At 41.7% G+C, this 17,140-nt stretch overlaps 1 protein-coding gene across 2 annotated transcripts in view; it reads right to left on the reverse strand.

Moving 5' to 3' along the window:
- Positions 1-17,140, reverse strand: part of arfgef1 (ADP-ribosylation factor guanine nucleotide-exchange factor 1 (brefeldin A-inhibited)) — a 47,818-nt gene that overhangs the window by 17,527 nt on the left and 13,151 nt on the right. Inside the window, exons 2-13 of one of the 2 annotated variants that reach the window (XM_035619870.2) lie at positions 13,819-13,849; positions 11,510-11,666; positions 11,211-11,357; positions 9,846-10,025; positions 9,380-9,433; positions 6,815-7,175; positions 6,070-6,195; positions 4,600-4,853; positions 4,084-4,217; positions 1,336-1,570; positions 389-488; positions 48-187 (exon numbers count right to left, since the gene is read on the reverse strand). In XM_035619870.2, the coding sequence (XP_035475763.1) occupies positions 48-187; positions 389-488; positions 1,336-1,570; positions 4,084-4,217; positions 4,600-4,853; positions 6,070-6,195; positions 6,815-7,175; positions 9,380-9,433; positions 9,846-10,025; positions 11,211-11,357; positions 11,510-11,666; positions 13,819-13,849 (1,919 nt within the window). The remainder of the gene's footprint in view (positions 1-47; positions 188-388; positions 489-1,335; positions 1,571-4,083; positions 4,218-4,599; positions 4,854-6,069; positions 6,196-6,814; positions 7,176-9,379; positions 9,434-9,845; positions 10,026-11,210; positions 11,358-11,509; positions 11,667-13,818; positions 13,850-17,140) is intronic. The other variant, XM_035619873.2, reaches the window with a different exon arrangement.

Here is a 17,140-nt window from a genome sequence, read left to right on the forward strand (position 1 = left end):
TACCACATAAAACAAAATATTAGAAAAAGAACGAAATAAAATGTCACCTGTAGTGGCGTTGTGCCCAGCTCATGGCCCCCGCGACCCTGTGCAATTTTCGAGAGGTCGTTGACCAAACGCTCAAATATGTTAGCAGCATTCAAATCACAATCATAGTTCACGTAGATGTCCACCACACTCTGGGCATCTGACGGGGACAGATGGAAAACACATGTCAGTGAGAATCTATGAAACTAATCATTCACTTGAATAATTATATCCATTACCAAAGGTTAATTGTAACCATAACTGCTTCATTATCAAAGCACCAATACTTGTTAATTGCCCACAAATAAGCAGCGTTAAAAGATTTATTTCCTTTAAAGAAATGAAAAACAGTAAGACAAACCTGCACATATTCTGGTGAGGGTTTGTATGACCATCCACTTGTGGTCATAGGAGCTTGTGGATGTCTCAAGAATATACAGGAAAATCTCCTTGAAGAAAACCTGCAGACGGAGACGACACGTGACGGTGAGAACAAAAACAACAGTCTCACAAACGTTCAGGTGAAAATCGCCATTGGAAGCTATGGTAATTTTTCTACTGCCGACTCCACAAATAAACAGAGCGACTCAATTCATTCAGGTGGCAGAGTGTTACAGCACAACCACGTTTCCAATATATCATCTGTGTCAGCTGCCCGCTCCATTGACAAATGGTGTCAACATCAGAATATACAAGGTGAAGACAGGTGGTAATAAAAGAAGACACTGAAGATGAGAACCAAACTAAAACATCTACTGTGGTGTTGTTTAAAGGAATTTCTGACGTAATTATCATGCAATCATGTGTTGTAATTTATATATTGCCACCACTTTTCCTCAGCCTTCACACTTTGGTCATTCCTTTCCGGTGTTTTCCAGAAAGACTCAACTGCCAGAAAACGTGTGAAACTGCTGCTTTCCCCCGGGAAGTGGTGGGTGGTTGTACAAATATAGCTACTGCGCTTAGCCAACCAGTTAATCTGGTTTTTCCTGCATATCGTATCTGAATCCAAATAGAGCAGGAAAAAAACGACACCAAACATCATGTGGAGTAACAGCTGATGAAGGAGAGAAGCAGGTTATACGTGTCAGAAGAAAGCGTGTGTATTATCAATATGGAATCCCTTCACTGTGTCACATTAAAAGCTTCCTGTGAAGCCCGAAAAGCTGAAAAAGCTGAATGTCTTATACTTTCACTTGTTAACACTGCCAGCAGAGTAACTGTTATTTTCTGAAACCTCATTTATTTTTGAGAGGCTGACAGCAAGGCTGACTTTTTCTCGACAAGACGTGACAGTCGATGCATTACCTCGATTTGCATCTTGAGGTGCGTCTTGAAATGGGAGAGCAGCGTGAGGAAGATGGACAGTGAAAGTTCGAAAACCTCCGGCACGGAGGAGACGCCGTTCTTGGACAGGGCCACGCACAGGTACTGCTTGATGGCGTTGATGAACATCTCGTTGGTCTTGAAGATGGGCCCGGCGTTCTGCAGGATGGAGAGCAGCAGCTGGAGGGACAGGACCTTCGATCGGAGCTCGTGGGACCTGTGGACGTTCAAGCAGCGGTTCAGCAAAACGGGAGCGAGCATTTCTTCAAATGGTCAAATTCAAGTCAGTGGAAAAGGGTCGAATAACATTCGAAATGCTCTGATATATTGGCATTGACCTGCAAAAATAAACACAAGTAAAAGAGAGAGTGCTGGTAATGATGTGAAGGTCAGAAGAATATTATTATTAAGTCAGTCTGAACATTTTAGTAGAGAAAGATGATGCTATATTGATGAAATTAAAAAACAGTAAGAGAGCAAAGTGTATTTTTTGTTTGTTATAACATTAAGTGCAGGTCTATGTCTCTTAAGCTCTTATACTATACAACTGTTCTCCTTTGAGGCTGGCTTTAAACTTGAAGCAGTTTTTCCAGCCATCTGCTCACAACTCTTAGAACAGATTGTCCAATTGATTAACATTTCAGACGATACAATGCATTTAAGGACAATAAAGAAAGTTACATTATATGTCCTTCAACTTAAAGAAACAACACCACATCATACTGAATCACATCATCAGAGGGTTTCAATCTTCAGCAGCCTTCAAAGAAACGCAACGACAACTAAATCTAAGCTACACAGTTTTTCTGCAGTAGCAGGAGAGGGAAAGAAAAAAAAATAGTGCTCGCAACAACATATTTTCAGCTATTTTATATGCCGAGATCGGCTGCTTCCCTGCAAAGTCTTCCATCTCTGGCGAGGAAACAAAATAAGATTTATTTGGTACAACAAAAATGCGTCTCTTTCTTCACCGAGTGGCAGAAAGATGGTCGTGATGAGATCAGACGACTTCAGTCAGAGCTGACCTACATTTTCATGGTAATATGTGCGTAAAGAAAAAAAGGAAAATTATGTAAGACTATATGAAACTATAAAGAAAGATATTGTAAAGTGAGGATATTTCAGGATATTTATAAAGTAATGGTAAAAGAATACAAAATCTTAATCTTTAAGGGCATATAAAAGACGCCATTACCCATAACTGAACAGCCCTGGAAGGATGACACTTGGTTTGCTAATGTGTGTTTAGGCAAATCAGTCAATTGGGTGTGAAAGAAATTGATGTGTTCAATTATTTTTCTAGTGATTACTCATAATGAAAGTCCAGATTCATGCTTCTGCATTGTAATGACTTGTGTATAGTTTGGAGACAACAAAGAGGGAATTATGACAGACTTGACAGAGATGTCTGGTGTAGCCACGGTCAAGAAGACGTGTTCATAACCCAAAATGGAAAAAAAAATCAATCTGACAACACAGGACATTTTCTACTCAAAAATAACAATTGATGTCGAACAGGAACATTATTTTTTTAAACCACCCTGAAGATACAGAGTAGTTTCTGATAGTTGAGGTTGTAATAAAGCAAAGAGCAACCTTGTTAGACGAAGAAAAGGTTTCGGTCTGGCTCCGCACTGACATGACACATTAGTACTGAGGTAATTGGCATGGCCTTCATCAGTCTGAGACACAGAGACAGACACAAAAATTCCTGACATTTAAAATTGAAAAGATCTAATAGATAAAAAAAAAAGTAAACAAACAAATATCAGAGTCACACGGCAGACACTATATGAATTGAGTTATACACAGAAGCCAGGTGCAGGAAATCCTGTTTCACAAAAGTTCCTGCTATCAGGACCAGGCAATCAGAGGCCTTTATACTGGTAAACCAGAGGCAGAGGAAATGTTGAATGATGGATAAAAAATCTGATTATCCCTTGCCCCTTTTTTTGGTGCTTTGAAAAAAGGGAAACAGCTAAAAGCAGATTATGTGCTTCGTGAAAACAGGAAGTGATTCACAACAGGCTGAGCAACACCTCATTGTTTCCTTTATCACCATTCACTACAGTTGTCACTGGAGCAATCCTCATTTGAAACCATGACTCACGTCGGTTCTTACGACCAACACATAACATTTTTTTTTAAACACTGGCTTGACTGACATATTAGTAAATTCAAGTTCCTCAGGCAACCATTTAACAAACAACTATATTTCCAGAGCAGAATATGACTTTCAACAACTGGGGTGTTTAGGAAGAAAAGCTGGAAAGTATCTAAATGATAAAGAACATGAAACTCATACAAGTCTGTAATTGACAAAATCTAAACTGGTGATGACAAGTTAGTGACACAAATTATGTGTTATTGTCTTAACCATTGGCTAGTGCCCCAGGGCACTCACCCGATTCTATATATGGATAATCCAGGCTTGCCTAGAGGCCGTGTTTAAACTGGTCAATGTACCAAAACCCTTGCTTAAAAAATTACTTGGATGATTAATTGATTGATGCTGATAGATTTTCTGTCAGTTGACTGATCGAATTAACAACTAATCATTTCAGCAGGTATGCGCCATTGTCACTATAAAGTAGGTCAAACAATAAAAGACTTTTGCCGACGATCAGAAGTTATTCTGCGCATGGCTCTTTCTAATAATCCCTCCGCCCCCTAAAAGTATATAGTAACAAAATATGACCCAGTGAATGATACTTGAGCCCTTATTCTTACTTAGGATCCGGTGGTCCATCGGACAGTGGCTTCATTGACAGCTTGCAGAGTGAGCGAAAGACGAGGAAGGCATCTTTCTGGAGGATGTGGGAGAACTTAGCACCCGGCGGTTGTCCCGGTGCTGCTCCTGATTCCTGCAGAGCAAACAAAAACGGGAACATCTGCCTGTTGGAAACGACTTCTTTCCAACGACTTGACATAAACAGTGTGATAATGAGCTTCCAGATATATGTTGTATTTGTTTAACCTTGATCACTGAGGAGTGCAATCAAACATAATTGCAGACTTCGTATATAGCTGAGGAGACGGGTGATTACACAAGACATTCCAGGAAATATGTTCACATAAATTAAGTGAATTGCCTGACTCTCTGCCACTACATCTATATATTTGGGCCAAAATATTACTTCATTTGGAAGTATAATTTCTGCTGAATTGCTTTTAATTACTGAAAAATGCAATATGCTTTTAAGCGTTAGCATGCTTTGTTTCTATGACCCCTGGTCCCCCCTTCACCTGAGTGTCATTGGATGAGACAGACAGTCTGTCATCAGGCAGCGAGGGGGTGAAGCTGGCAGAAATAGGCGTGCCGGGGATCCCGTTGGCATGGACGTGCTCGCTGTCGCTACCAAGGGTGCCCTCGTCATCCAGGGAGATCTGGGTGCCTTCTGTCACCGCTTCGCCCGGCTCTGGCTCCGACTCGGCGGGCTCACTCTCGCCGACAGACTCCTTGGTGTCAGAGCAGAGGTTCGCAGGGTCCAGACAGTGCCCTGTGGTGATGAAGGATCAGGGAGGTTTGATCACAATGATCTCAAATCTCAATACATGGATACTTTTACACCCTGAAGCATCCTACACCAGGAATTGCTTGTTTTATGCCTGGCATTAACAGTAACTGATCTTACTGTAGAGTTTGATATAATGTTCTGGTCCCTTACCCTAAGTACAAAGAGGGAAAATGACAAAATGGCAAACAGCATGTTCCACAGCATCTTAGGGAACCTTTAGGTTAAACAAGGATTCCAGAGTTGACTTATGTTCAATGTTACTCCGACCATTGAAGTTTGTTTTTCAAATTAGCGCTCAAGGGTAAAGATGTATTTGAAAAAGGACGCCAAAGCACTATTCCTTTGTGCGAGTTAATAAAGCTTTCTTTTGTCATAGAAAAAAACTGCTTTTACTTTTGCACACAAAGATAGAGTGCATCAGAGGCAACTTCAGGAAGCTTGACCTAACCTAAAATTATAGTGGTGCTTCCCGGGAACATAGGTTGTCATTTATTTACAGAGGACTGGGTTTAGAGATTTTTTTTGTGCGTCTCTGCCTTTCAGACACAATTTGTACCTGGAGGGCTGCTTGTTATTTGTCAAACAAGGAGTACCAGCCTGGTAACACAGTTCATCTGTCATGTAACGGGCAGATTGTATAATCAGTAATGTGTACTGCATCTCTCTCTTTTTTCCCCCATCTACATTTAAGAAAGGAATGTGCAAATATAGGAGAAAAAGTTACACATTGGCCTGCGCCCCTTTCTCCTGCAGCCCTTAATCTCAGTCGGACTCACTAATGCAGGTGAATATAGCACATGTATTTTGTGGAGAAGCAAAAATTCAACTACCAGTAAGTCAGAGGCAGTAAGGCAGCAAATAAAGATGGAGCAGACTGAAAAGTGCAAATAGTAGTAACCCTGAACAAAGTAGAGAGGGGTGTTTGTTGTCGTGGTACTTGAACTTCGCTAATGTGCTAATTCACCAAAACAAAAACTCACTTGATTGATACTTTAAGGTGGGTTGTACAACTGAAGCCTTGTTTTGTGAGCTGAATAGCTCCTACAACATTAACATAACGGATGTGCCTATAAAAAAAGATCATTATGATTTGGGGAGATTAAATATTTTCTTGGAACATAATTAGCCACAGACTTAGAAAAACAACAACTAATAAAACATCCAATTTACAAATAGTTACCCACAAAACACGTCTCACCTCCTGCGACAGTATTGACGACCTCCTGCAGAATACTCTGCACTATTTCCTGGGCTTTCTCCTCATAGTTTGGGGTCTCCACCTCGTCTTCCTCGCCTGCCTCTGGATGCTGCTGAGCCGCCGCATCTGAACAACACACAACCAATGTCAGGGGAAACACACACATCATCGTTTTAATCAAACTTTTTATCTCACCACAGAGTGAGATCAACAGATCTATTCTGCTTCAGGCAGAGCAGGTTTCTGGGCCAGCAAACATAAAGTTACAGAGTCACAACTGACTATTTTTTTTATCCTGCTCTTTATACTCTATGACAGTTCTCTCAGTGATTGAGTCTTTTTAGTGCTGAATGTGGGAACAAATCATTCATAATAATAAACGCTGGTTCTGGCTGCTTTATTTTCTTTGAATGAAACTGCACAAAATGTGAATGTGAAGCTTTTATTATGCATGATCAGGCCGTTCACTATAACTCTTGATATACAGTATCTATGAGCAAATATACAAACAGCACAGAAATGCAATATTTAAAATAAATGATCTTAAACACATCTTGCTTTTTATAAGTGTGTGTGTGTGTGTGTGTGTGTGGAACCTGAATGAATTTAAAATCACAGTCTGGAGAATGTAATCACCATAGGCGTGTAATGGGATTATTTTCACTTGTAGAAATATTATCCTATTCTATTGAAAGGATCAAAATACATGAACATAAATATTGTAAGTCACTTTCAACAGTCTTACTATGAGCTGCTGCCGTCGCTTGGTCCGCCTCAGTCTGTTCATTTTCAGCCACACAGAACTCAGAGCCGTTTTCTGGATCGGGGCTCTCGTAGACAGGAGGCCCCTGCTCGCCCTGCTCCTCCTGCTCCCCAGACACCGACCTGCTGCTGCCCTCTGGGGCCGGCGTCGAGGGGGTGGACGGGGTGGATGGGATGTTGATGCTGGGGGTTGGAGGGCTGACGGGCCCGTTGGCCTCCTGGCTTGAACCCTTGGCCGGCGGGTGGATGTGAGTCTGGAGCTGAGGGGAGTCTGGCTCAGTGTGTTGGGTGACTGGCGAGTGCTGCCGGTGCCGCTCTCTCTCCAGCTGCTTTGCTTCCTGCAGCTGTGGGAGGGGAAGGGGGATACACACACGCACACACAAACACACGCACACACGCACACAACAACAGAAAAATAAAAACAAAACACAAAACACACAGGAAGTACACACAAAAAAAAACGAAAAAAGCATTCATATAGAACAGGCACATGCAACACACACACACACAGACATATGCAGAGATAGAAAAAAGACAGGTTAAGACAAGATAAACAAACTCATAACAGCAATTACAAGTTTGAACACTGTGTCTAGATTCCCCGAGGGCTCAGTGAGCCCACAGCAGAGCCACAACACTTCCAGATGTCAAAGCAGAGAGCAACCAAAAAAAAGAAGCTATGGGACCATTTTTCACAATATTTTGTAACATCAGGAGGGTGTCAGCACATATTAGATGGGTGTCCTTACAGAAATGTATATCACTGAGAAGTAGGCCATGCTACAACAACAGCAATAACTTTGTGGAATCAATTCATGCTGGCTGGTGTGGACCGCGTCGATTTTAGTTTTGGCAGCAGAGGGAATTTCAGGTGGAAAATGGCTCATACAGCCGCGTCCCGGCTGATGTGGCATGACTGACATGTTTTGCCACTGCTTCTTATAGGCAGTGCTGGAAGGTGTTGCGTTGCTTAACTTGGTAGCTCATGAGCTAAAAAAGTGGGTCACAAGACATTTGCACATGGCTGTGGCCTGATGCATATGTGATGTTAGTAATGTGTTAATTTCAGAGAACAGACTGCTTCGTGGCAGAGGTTGAGTTCGGTTTGGAGAAGAAAAAAAGTTTTAATAATCTCTGCTGATCTTAGAGGAAAAGCACTTGGATGCACAGTGACACATTCAGAGCAAACACCAAAACATGTTCCAAAACAAAAAAAAGAGAGCAAACACAACGACAAGCGGTGGAGATTCTCTCAGCCAAGCTAAATGCCCAACATGGTGCAGGTTCAATCGGAGCGCATTTGTAGATTTCGTTGGGCATAAATGTTAAAAGAAAATGAACAGACTTGAGTGACTCGAGGAAGAAAAGCACAGGAACTAAAGAGAGTGGGATACACTTGAAAATATTAAGTGACACATTTACAAAACAATGGTAGTAGATGGGCGATTCTTCTCCAGTATCTACGGCGGACTAGCTTTTTGAATTAATAACTGTGACTAACAGTATAAATCTGCCAAGTGCAGGGAGACCGTCGGCCAATGTGAATCTGTTTCAGTAGTCATGTCTCATCTCCCTTTTTTGCCACAAGGGACGATTACACAATCTGTTTTATAATCTTCCATCACCATCCTAACCAAAAACAGCATTGCCCATCCCCTTCATACACAATTCTAATTTTTTATCAAAACCAATATGTTTTGTTTTTAAAACTGCAATTCCATCAGAGGCTGTTCCCTTCTAAATAAATGTTGCTGCCTTCGTCACAATTTAACCTTAGCGATTAATTTAATGACAAAGCGCTCTGTAACAACAATTAGCATCGACTATGAGCAGCAGTAACAAGGCCAGAAAAACGCACCTTGACTGGAGGGGACAGGGCGAGGCGGCGCAAACACACTAAGCTCATTATTTAAATGCCACCTCAGTCGGATAGTGAAGGCTGTGTGACAGTGAGTGAGACGAGCACTGTGCGTGTGATCAGACCACACTGAGCTGCAGTCGGGAGGATACATTTACACACAAACACAGAGAGTGGTCCCCCCCCCGCAGCACAAGACTATGTGGGCTGTGACAACACAACAATAGGCCCTCTGCCTCAAAAGTCTGCCTTGTCTCTCGATCTCTACCCTCGACTGCTTCTTTATATTTCTCCGTCTAGGTCTGACTCAATACTAGTCGCTCATTGTTCTAAAAGATAAAGGCCTGTGGAGAAACAAAGCATGACAACAAAAAAAGAGAAGAGTCAGGCGCAGCTGACCTTTGATGAAACATTTACCACACCCAGGTGTGACAGTGAGCTAAAATGTAAAATGTAAATTGGTGCAGGAAAACGAGATGATTTGTAGGCAAGTCAACAAAAGCCATGGCAAGCATATGGTGGAAGAGATACACGGCATACCTGCTCCTGTGCAGTGTCGGAGCAAAGGAAGGAAACGGATGGGTGCATGAATGGATGAGGAAAAAAGCTTAAGATGCGCAAACACAGATGCACAGAGAAGAGGTTGGAGAGATCTGATCAGGCAAGTCACGGCAGTCCTGCTCGCTTTACCTGGCGGTCACGCTTTCTGGAGGCCAGAGACCAAGATAGCTTGTGATTTGTAAGCTATGTGTCCAAAAGGAAGGGAGGGAGGCAGGTGAGGAGGGGAAAAGTGTCATTCAAAAAGAAAAAGATGATATTAGAGCAAGCTTTTTTTTGTTGAAGGCAACACCAAATATGTCCCTCTGGACAAAAAGCAAACAGTAGACAAGCAGAAAGATTTCACAGAAAATCCAATCTGAATCCATATCAAAATAGTTTGACATTTTAGTGTAATTTGTTGCATAAAATTTATAACTGCATCCACATATATTTTTTAAGATCTAAGACTTGCAGTTTGTGTGATTGAAACCGCTTAACTGGCTTTATCTGGCTTTTGTCACTGTCAAATTGGAATCACAGTGAGACACCCTCTCTCTGACGAGTGTTAACAGAATTCTGTGTTGTCAGTGAACATCTTTGCGAGGTGTGGACATACTGCTTGATTCTCCATGCGTGCAAAGATGACGTTGAGCATCTGCGTGAGCGTGGCCTTTGCTGTGGTCTGGTTGATGAGGTTCTTGCTGGCCAGGTAGATGTTGTAACATGTGCGAACGGCCTGCAGGACAGTGCCCTCGTGGATTTCTATGTGCTGAGAGGTTACCGCTGTCAGCAGAGCCTGGGAGACAGAGACAAAAAAAAGACTGTGTAAAGGAAATATATTTCTGTTATGACAATGTGGCTATTTTCAACTTTTACAGCTGAGCCGTGAGGGGAAAAAACTTCTAACACGTAACCTCATGTCAGCATTTCTCTCTAAAGCCTTTTTCACGCCTGTGGTTTACTCCATACTTCACACGACTGAGTCATGTATGAACAACATTCTGGATGGGTTTGCAAAGTCCTCCCATTGCTTTTCTGTGTCAAACCACATTATCTGACATGTTACACATGAGCAAAAACTTCAACTTATAGGCGAGATGCTATCATATTTTAAGTGAGCAAAATTTTATATGAGTAATGTATTGTTCTGTGAGGATCCTCCACAGTGTAACAACACAAAAGGAGACCATCAGTCACCCATCTTAACTGCTTACAGGATAAAAAACTAGCAAAACAGTTTGAGTATGTGATCAAAATATGAGCTTAAAAACTATTTTATTGGCTTAGATACTTTTACATTGTATAAAGTTGCAGCAGTATCACAAATCACGTCTCACTGAAGATGAAACTGATTATCAACAATTAATGGGCTGAGAGGCTTTCATAGCAATGGGGCGTTTTGAAGCTTCCACCCAATAATGCCTTTAGTCAGCAGCAGTCAAGCTTTGAGGATAAACAGCCACTAAAGACTAATATAAAATCTAAGATCTAACATTCAGGCAGCATCCAATAGCCAACAGGAGCTTCTCCCCCTTGTTGCTAAGATTCTCCAGCCCAGTTTCCAGCAGTGATGACAAAACAAACACACAAAAACAGTCTGAAAGGATTAAAATGATAAGTAAATGTATGCTTCCTCTCGGGTCAGACACACTTAAGTCAGTGACCAATTACATTCTTTATCAAAATAGCTCCATGAGTAAAGCAATCTCCACTTCACACTTGAATCATCCAGTTGGGGTGCGTATGCCTGTAAATTACATTCACCCTTTTTTCTAATGAAAAACAACAATGCTCAAGTCGCAGGATTGTCTGCAGTTACCAAAAAGCAGCAACTTTGTCTAAGTGGTGTGACATTAAATGAACCGTCAATAAAACTGGTTTCATATCACAGTGATTCACTTTTCAGAAATTGACTGGCAAATGTCAGCGCTCTAAAGTCACTTATGTATCTTGTGTAATGAACCGTGATTTTGCAGCACACCTTAATAATCTGTAGCTGAACGCCTTCGTCGGTTTGCGGCCCTTGGAAACAGGCGCAGATAGTCTCGATGATCCTGTCGATCAGCTTCTTGCCGGGGGCCGTGTTGTCCGGGGCGCTGCCGGTCAGGTGGCCGTATGCTATCAGTTTCTACAAGCCGGATACATATGCAAACGGGCGTGTAAACACACAGACACAGAAACACATGACAACTTCAGCAAAATGATGAATAAACTAGCATGCAGGTGACTGTCATATAGAACAACTTCAGGGTCTGCAGGCCAACTTGTCCCCCCTCTGACCTGTAGACAGTCGAGCGACGTGATGACAATGCGGGGACATTTGGACTGACATGCCAGCTCAAACGGCAAGAAGTACTTGTCGGCTTCAATGAAGTTGGTCTTTGATTTGATTGGCGGTAAAGTGCTGGAACCAGATTTGCCTTCTCCGCTGGGTGGGCTGGGGAGGAACAACACAGAGAAAAAAAGAGAGATAGAGGACTGTGAGACAAACGCAGTGATCACATGGTCCAGACTGTGAGACAAACGCAGTGATCACATGGTCCAGACTGTGAGACAAACGCAGTGATCACATGGTCCAGTCTGCCAACTGGAGTCACAGGAAAAGAAGCAGGGTTCAAAAATCGGCCTGACACACTCACACTCCCCCCGACATCCAGGCATGATTAACAGTGCGTGAAAAAGTTGAATGTATGTTTCAGTGTACAGAACAACCTCGTCTCGTCCACGGCTCCAACGGGACATTAAACCTGCTACACCTAAACACGTCTCGCTCTGCATCCTGTTTCTCAAGGGAAAATGCAGTGAAATCAATTCTTTATTACACTGAATTTAAGATAGTGCCTGACTCCTTAATACGGTGCCTGATCTCTCCGAGGGAGGGGGGAGTAATCCCAGAGGCTTTCTCTTCAGGCTCAGACTTTGCCATGTGTCCATGCTGACAAAGCATTTCCGGGCCTAAGACTAGGAACTAAACGTTAAATCAAATGAAACAGCTTTTTTTTTAAAACAGAAATAAAATATGGACCACTGCTTTCATGTGTCTACAGCCTCCCTGAGCAAGACTACCACACCCAGACTGCACTTGCTGGAATGAAATAGGAACAGGCAGGAGAGGGAGCTCTTTTCAGAGGGACGACCCCACTGAGAATAGCAGGTCACGATCACAGAGACAAATAGAAGAAGAGACGAGTGATGAAGTGCCTCGTAAAAAGGAAGAGAGGGGTGGGGTATAAAGAGATGAATTTAAGAGGATTTGACCGAAGGAGCAAGAAATAATAGAGACAAATAGAAGAAGGGAGGATGGTTGAAGAGCACAGAGAGGAAGGGGAACAAAAAGCCTATTACAAGAGGAGTCTGAAAACAAAAGAAGAAACGGACATGGAGTAGCATGAATTAAAGAGAGGTGGAGAGGGAACCAGAGATAAGATACAAACACAGATCCATAAATACAGTGATTCAGAAAAAACCCTGAACCTGCTAAGCAGCATGCTCGCCATTTTCGAAAACCCATTTTGACATCAAAGGTGAGCTGTGCTTCAGCAGAGAGCATCCACTCAGTCTGCTGCTCAGAATAAAGGACAGTTCCAACACCTACTGTTCCAAGACATGCGGGCAAACTTTATGTGCCGATTAAGACCGTGTGATTTGGATGAAAGCTCCCGAACAAGGAAGTAAGTGGACCTTAAGTGTAGATGGTTTTGTTGATACTAAAGGCTTCCTTTTACAGGTTTTTAGGGGATTTTACAGTTAAGTTTACATTTCATAAATTTGGGTATTGTAGCTAAATTAAAACACTTTTAATTGATTCCATGTTTTTGGCTATCGTGTTCACATAATTTTTTTTAAATATTGTTTTTATATATATATATACATATACATATACATATATACATACAAATATATGTGTGATAGATGTGTGATAGATGATAGATGACTATTGCATCTACAAATTATGGAAAATAGGTAAGAATTTTGCCAGAGATGAATCCAGAGGCAGCAGCATTTGTACGAGTTAGCTTCTACACCTATCCATCTTTGATTTGGAAGTCCTAACTTTGAGGGTCAAATTTGGTTACGGGTAACGCTAATTTGGCGAGAATGGAAATGCGAAGGAGAAAGAGTGGGTAGTGAAAATGGGGGTTGGAAGGAGGGAATCTGTGAGAGGGAAAATAGAGGGGAATAAAAATGAACCGGCAGGAGATGGAGGAAAGGAGAGGTGGCACTCATGCTATGTTTCATTCCAAAGCCCACAGGCCCACATGCCAACAACCTTTGGTTAGAGCTACACGTTCAGAATTTGGCATGGGTTCCTGCAGAAAGCCATTAATGAGAAGGCAAGGGGCTGTTGGGAACAGTCTAGGCAGAGAGAGACACAAACAAAAACACACCAGAGGCTTGTGCACACAAGGACACGTACACACAGCGTTCTAATCCCCTTTCTTTACTAGTCTGAACACAGGAGAAAGCCACAGAGAGGCCTGCAGTTGTGCCATGAATTTTTACATGAACACGCAGAAAGAAACGGAAACAAAAAGCCACGACATGACCCTTGATGCCGGATCATGTTACATAATTCATCAGCTGCTTACCTTAATTTCTCTGACTCCTCTTTGATTTCCTCTGAAACAAAACGGAGAAAGGGAAGAGATGTTACATTAGTCAAGCACGAACCTCGGGGAATGTAAATTCTACAGTATTTTACTCGGCTAATGACTCCATGGGGAAAAGAGCACATATCGAGCCTGGCAGTACACTGCATTCAATGTATTTATGAAGGGTGGTTTTCAGAGAAACCTTCTTTTTTTTTTTCAACTCCTGAATGCACCACTTACGCACATCAGATCAGAAGGATGTTTTTCAGGAAGCCAAAGTTGTGTGTGTGTGTGTGTGTGTGCAGCCGTCAATTTCCCTCCCACAGGATTAGACTACAAACTTACAACTGCACATAATCTTACATGTTTTGTATTCTAGGTGCAGGAACGGCGTGGACTCTCACAAATGCCCACAGCAAAAGTATTCAAGCTGTGTTCGAGTCCATTTTTGCGGGATTGTCCTTGTGTTGTCATGGCGACGGTCTTGTTTATGTCCCACCATCGAGCAAAAAAAGGGTCTGCTTGATAGATTGCCCCAGCTGCAGCTCAGTCCCAAAGAAATGCAATCATTATCAACTCAGCACTGCGTCCATGAGCTAGGCCCAACATTTGCGTTCATTTCACAGATCTCCTGGCATGAAAGCAGTTGTATTAACTCGGTGAGCACTGGCACAGACGAGCAGAAAAAAAAATAAGGGAGAGACAGACCTACAGAGGGAAGGATGAGGGAGGGACACGGAAATAGAGCCGCAAATGAGAGGCCAGTTGGTACGAGACATAAAAGGGAGCCGTCGATGAGGAAGCTTTTCAAAACAAAGTGGCAATCGGCAGAGTCTTCACAGAATTGTGCCAGCCTGCGATTGATGGGAAGAACCCCACTAAAACAATAACAGCTCAATTATTTTGTTGTTGGAAGGCGAACAGTCCTTTCAAAGAAATCCACTTGTCAAGAATATTTTGCACTCAACACTCTGAGGAATTAAATTAAGGCTGGTTTTTAACAATGTTTTACAGTATGACTCATGGGGGCCACGGACGGACACGAGGCATGTGGGGGAGAAGCAAAACCACGTTTTGTTTTTGATTTAAAAATGTCTGATGGTGTTTTAGACATCTGTGACACATACTTAACATGAATTCAGTTACAACTGGCCAAGGGGTATTGAAAATACAGCAATATACTTTTGCATTTTGCACTTTTGCACCCATTTTGCATAATATGACTAATAACAAATTACTAATCATATAACAGACATTTAAACAAGAACACAAATATCATCATACTGTCTGTCAATGAAAATCTTATCAGTACCTCAATGTAGCCAGTGTGTCCCAAGCCACTTAAAACATCAAAAATTGTGGACATGTATATAAATAAATAATTTCGAACATTTTTGGTGTGTATCTACTGAACTTGAAGCATATGATTGATAAATCTAAAGTGTGCTTGACCTGAAATGCACTTCAGCTGCCACAGTAAGATGGAGCGGCCTACAGGCACAAGCTGACAGTGATGCAGTCAGTTTAGATGAGGCATGAGAGATGAGACTTGGCCGAGACAAACGAGAGCAGAGAGGTAATAGATACAGAGGTACAGACGGAGGTGTGTAGAAGTGGATGTGCTGTGAGTTGCCAGGTTAGTTCAATTACCTTGTTATAATAGTGACACATACTGGCCTGGACATTTTGATTTGTATCGTAGGAACCATTTTTTTTACAGCCTCTGATTATATTCTGTTACTTTTATTCCGTTTGTGTCTGGATTGCCCCATGGAAATGGTCTCTTAACAGGGAGAAACTTACACTTCAAACCATTTCAGCATGAATGCATTTCGGCTGCAAAGTGAGAAATGTTAAATAACCTGGTGAACGCCTATTAACTACTTTTACTGCTGCCTTCTATCTGGTATGATCTGAGACAAATATATTGTTTGAAATCTGTTGTTTTGCACTACAATTACAAATGTGTCCGTGATTAAGCTATAAAATATCAAATTATCTTAAAATCGACTGTGTTTTCTGACCATTACCTTCAAAATTCTCATAGTTTCAATTTACAGTGATATTTAAAAGGGACAAGCTGCAAAATATCCCATTTGAGAGGGTGAACACAACAAATGTTTCACACTTTTGCTTAATAAATGACTGGAATTATTAATGACTTATCAGAGTTGATGATGAGTTGATGATGAATTTTGATTGTTGATTAGATAACCAATTCATATTGTATAAACTGAAGATTGCATCATAATATAATCTATCAAAAACCTGTATTTTCCCTTCAAACTTCAAACTTGAATTCTTGAAAGCCGTTGAGCTCTTGTTGTTTTTTCTTTTCCCCAAAATGAATAATCAATACAGACCAATAACTTAGAGTCTCTTGGAGTGCTAGACAAAGCCCAATTTCACAGAGCTGTACCCATGAGAATAACAGTGTAATATCACACTGGCCTGCATGGCTACAGGGAAAGAATAAGCTGCATGTCTCTCTCCTGCTCTGTTCTGTGTAAAGGTTATCAGGTGAAGTCAGATCAAGTCAAACAAGAGGACAGGCAGCGGACCACACAGACACACAGTTTGATGGGAGACATGGGGACTGTGTAAGTAACCATCAGGTTATTATCTTGGTGTGTCAGGAGCTTGGATGAGGAATTTGTCACCCCAGGATTTGAATGGTGAAACTGCAGCGATGGTGAGTGGTGGTGGTGTTGGTGGTGAGGAGAAAGAGGCGATGTAGAAGTGCTGGGACTGTGCATAAAGTAGCCACAGATTAAAGCTGTGGAATCACTACTGATCTGTCAGCTGCCAGTTTCAAGAAGTCACACAAAGTGCAAACACACATCCTTTCCAATTATTCATCATTCACCATACCACATCTATATCGCTTTAACCTTTTTTTAAGGGTCGCGGGGAGGTTGGTTCCAACTGCGATTCGAACCAAGAAACATCCTGCTGCCGCCCTGCTGCCCATAGTCTGATAAATTGTTCCATAATAACTCAAATACTGGCCAAAATATTCAGAAGCATAGCAGTTTGAGAATACTTTATGCATAGAAGGGAAGTAACAAATTTAGTTTCATAGACAATTAGAATAAACCACTGTAAGGAATAAAAAAATAAGCTAATAAGTTCTATAGGAGCCTGTATACAAAAAAAAAATCCAAACTCAAGTTAGTTTGCTTTAAAAAAAAAAAGCTAGTTAAACATGAGTTTCTTTTTTGCTTCCTGTATAAGCTACCACGAGTCAGGGAATGGTGGCCTTTTGTCACTTATTTACCCTGTGCCTCCACCACCTCCCTGCTGCACTCATACTGAACAC

This window comes from Scophthalmus maximus, chromosome 21 (assembly GCF_022379125.1).
Source record: "Scophthalmus maximus strain ysfricsl-2021 chromosome 21, ASM2237912v1, whole genome shotgun sequence".
Lineage (NCBI taxonomy): Eukaryota > Metazoa > Chordata > Actinopteri > Pleuronectiformes > Scophthalmidae > Scophthalmus > Scophthalmus maximus.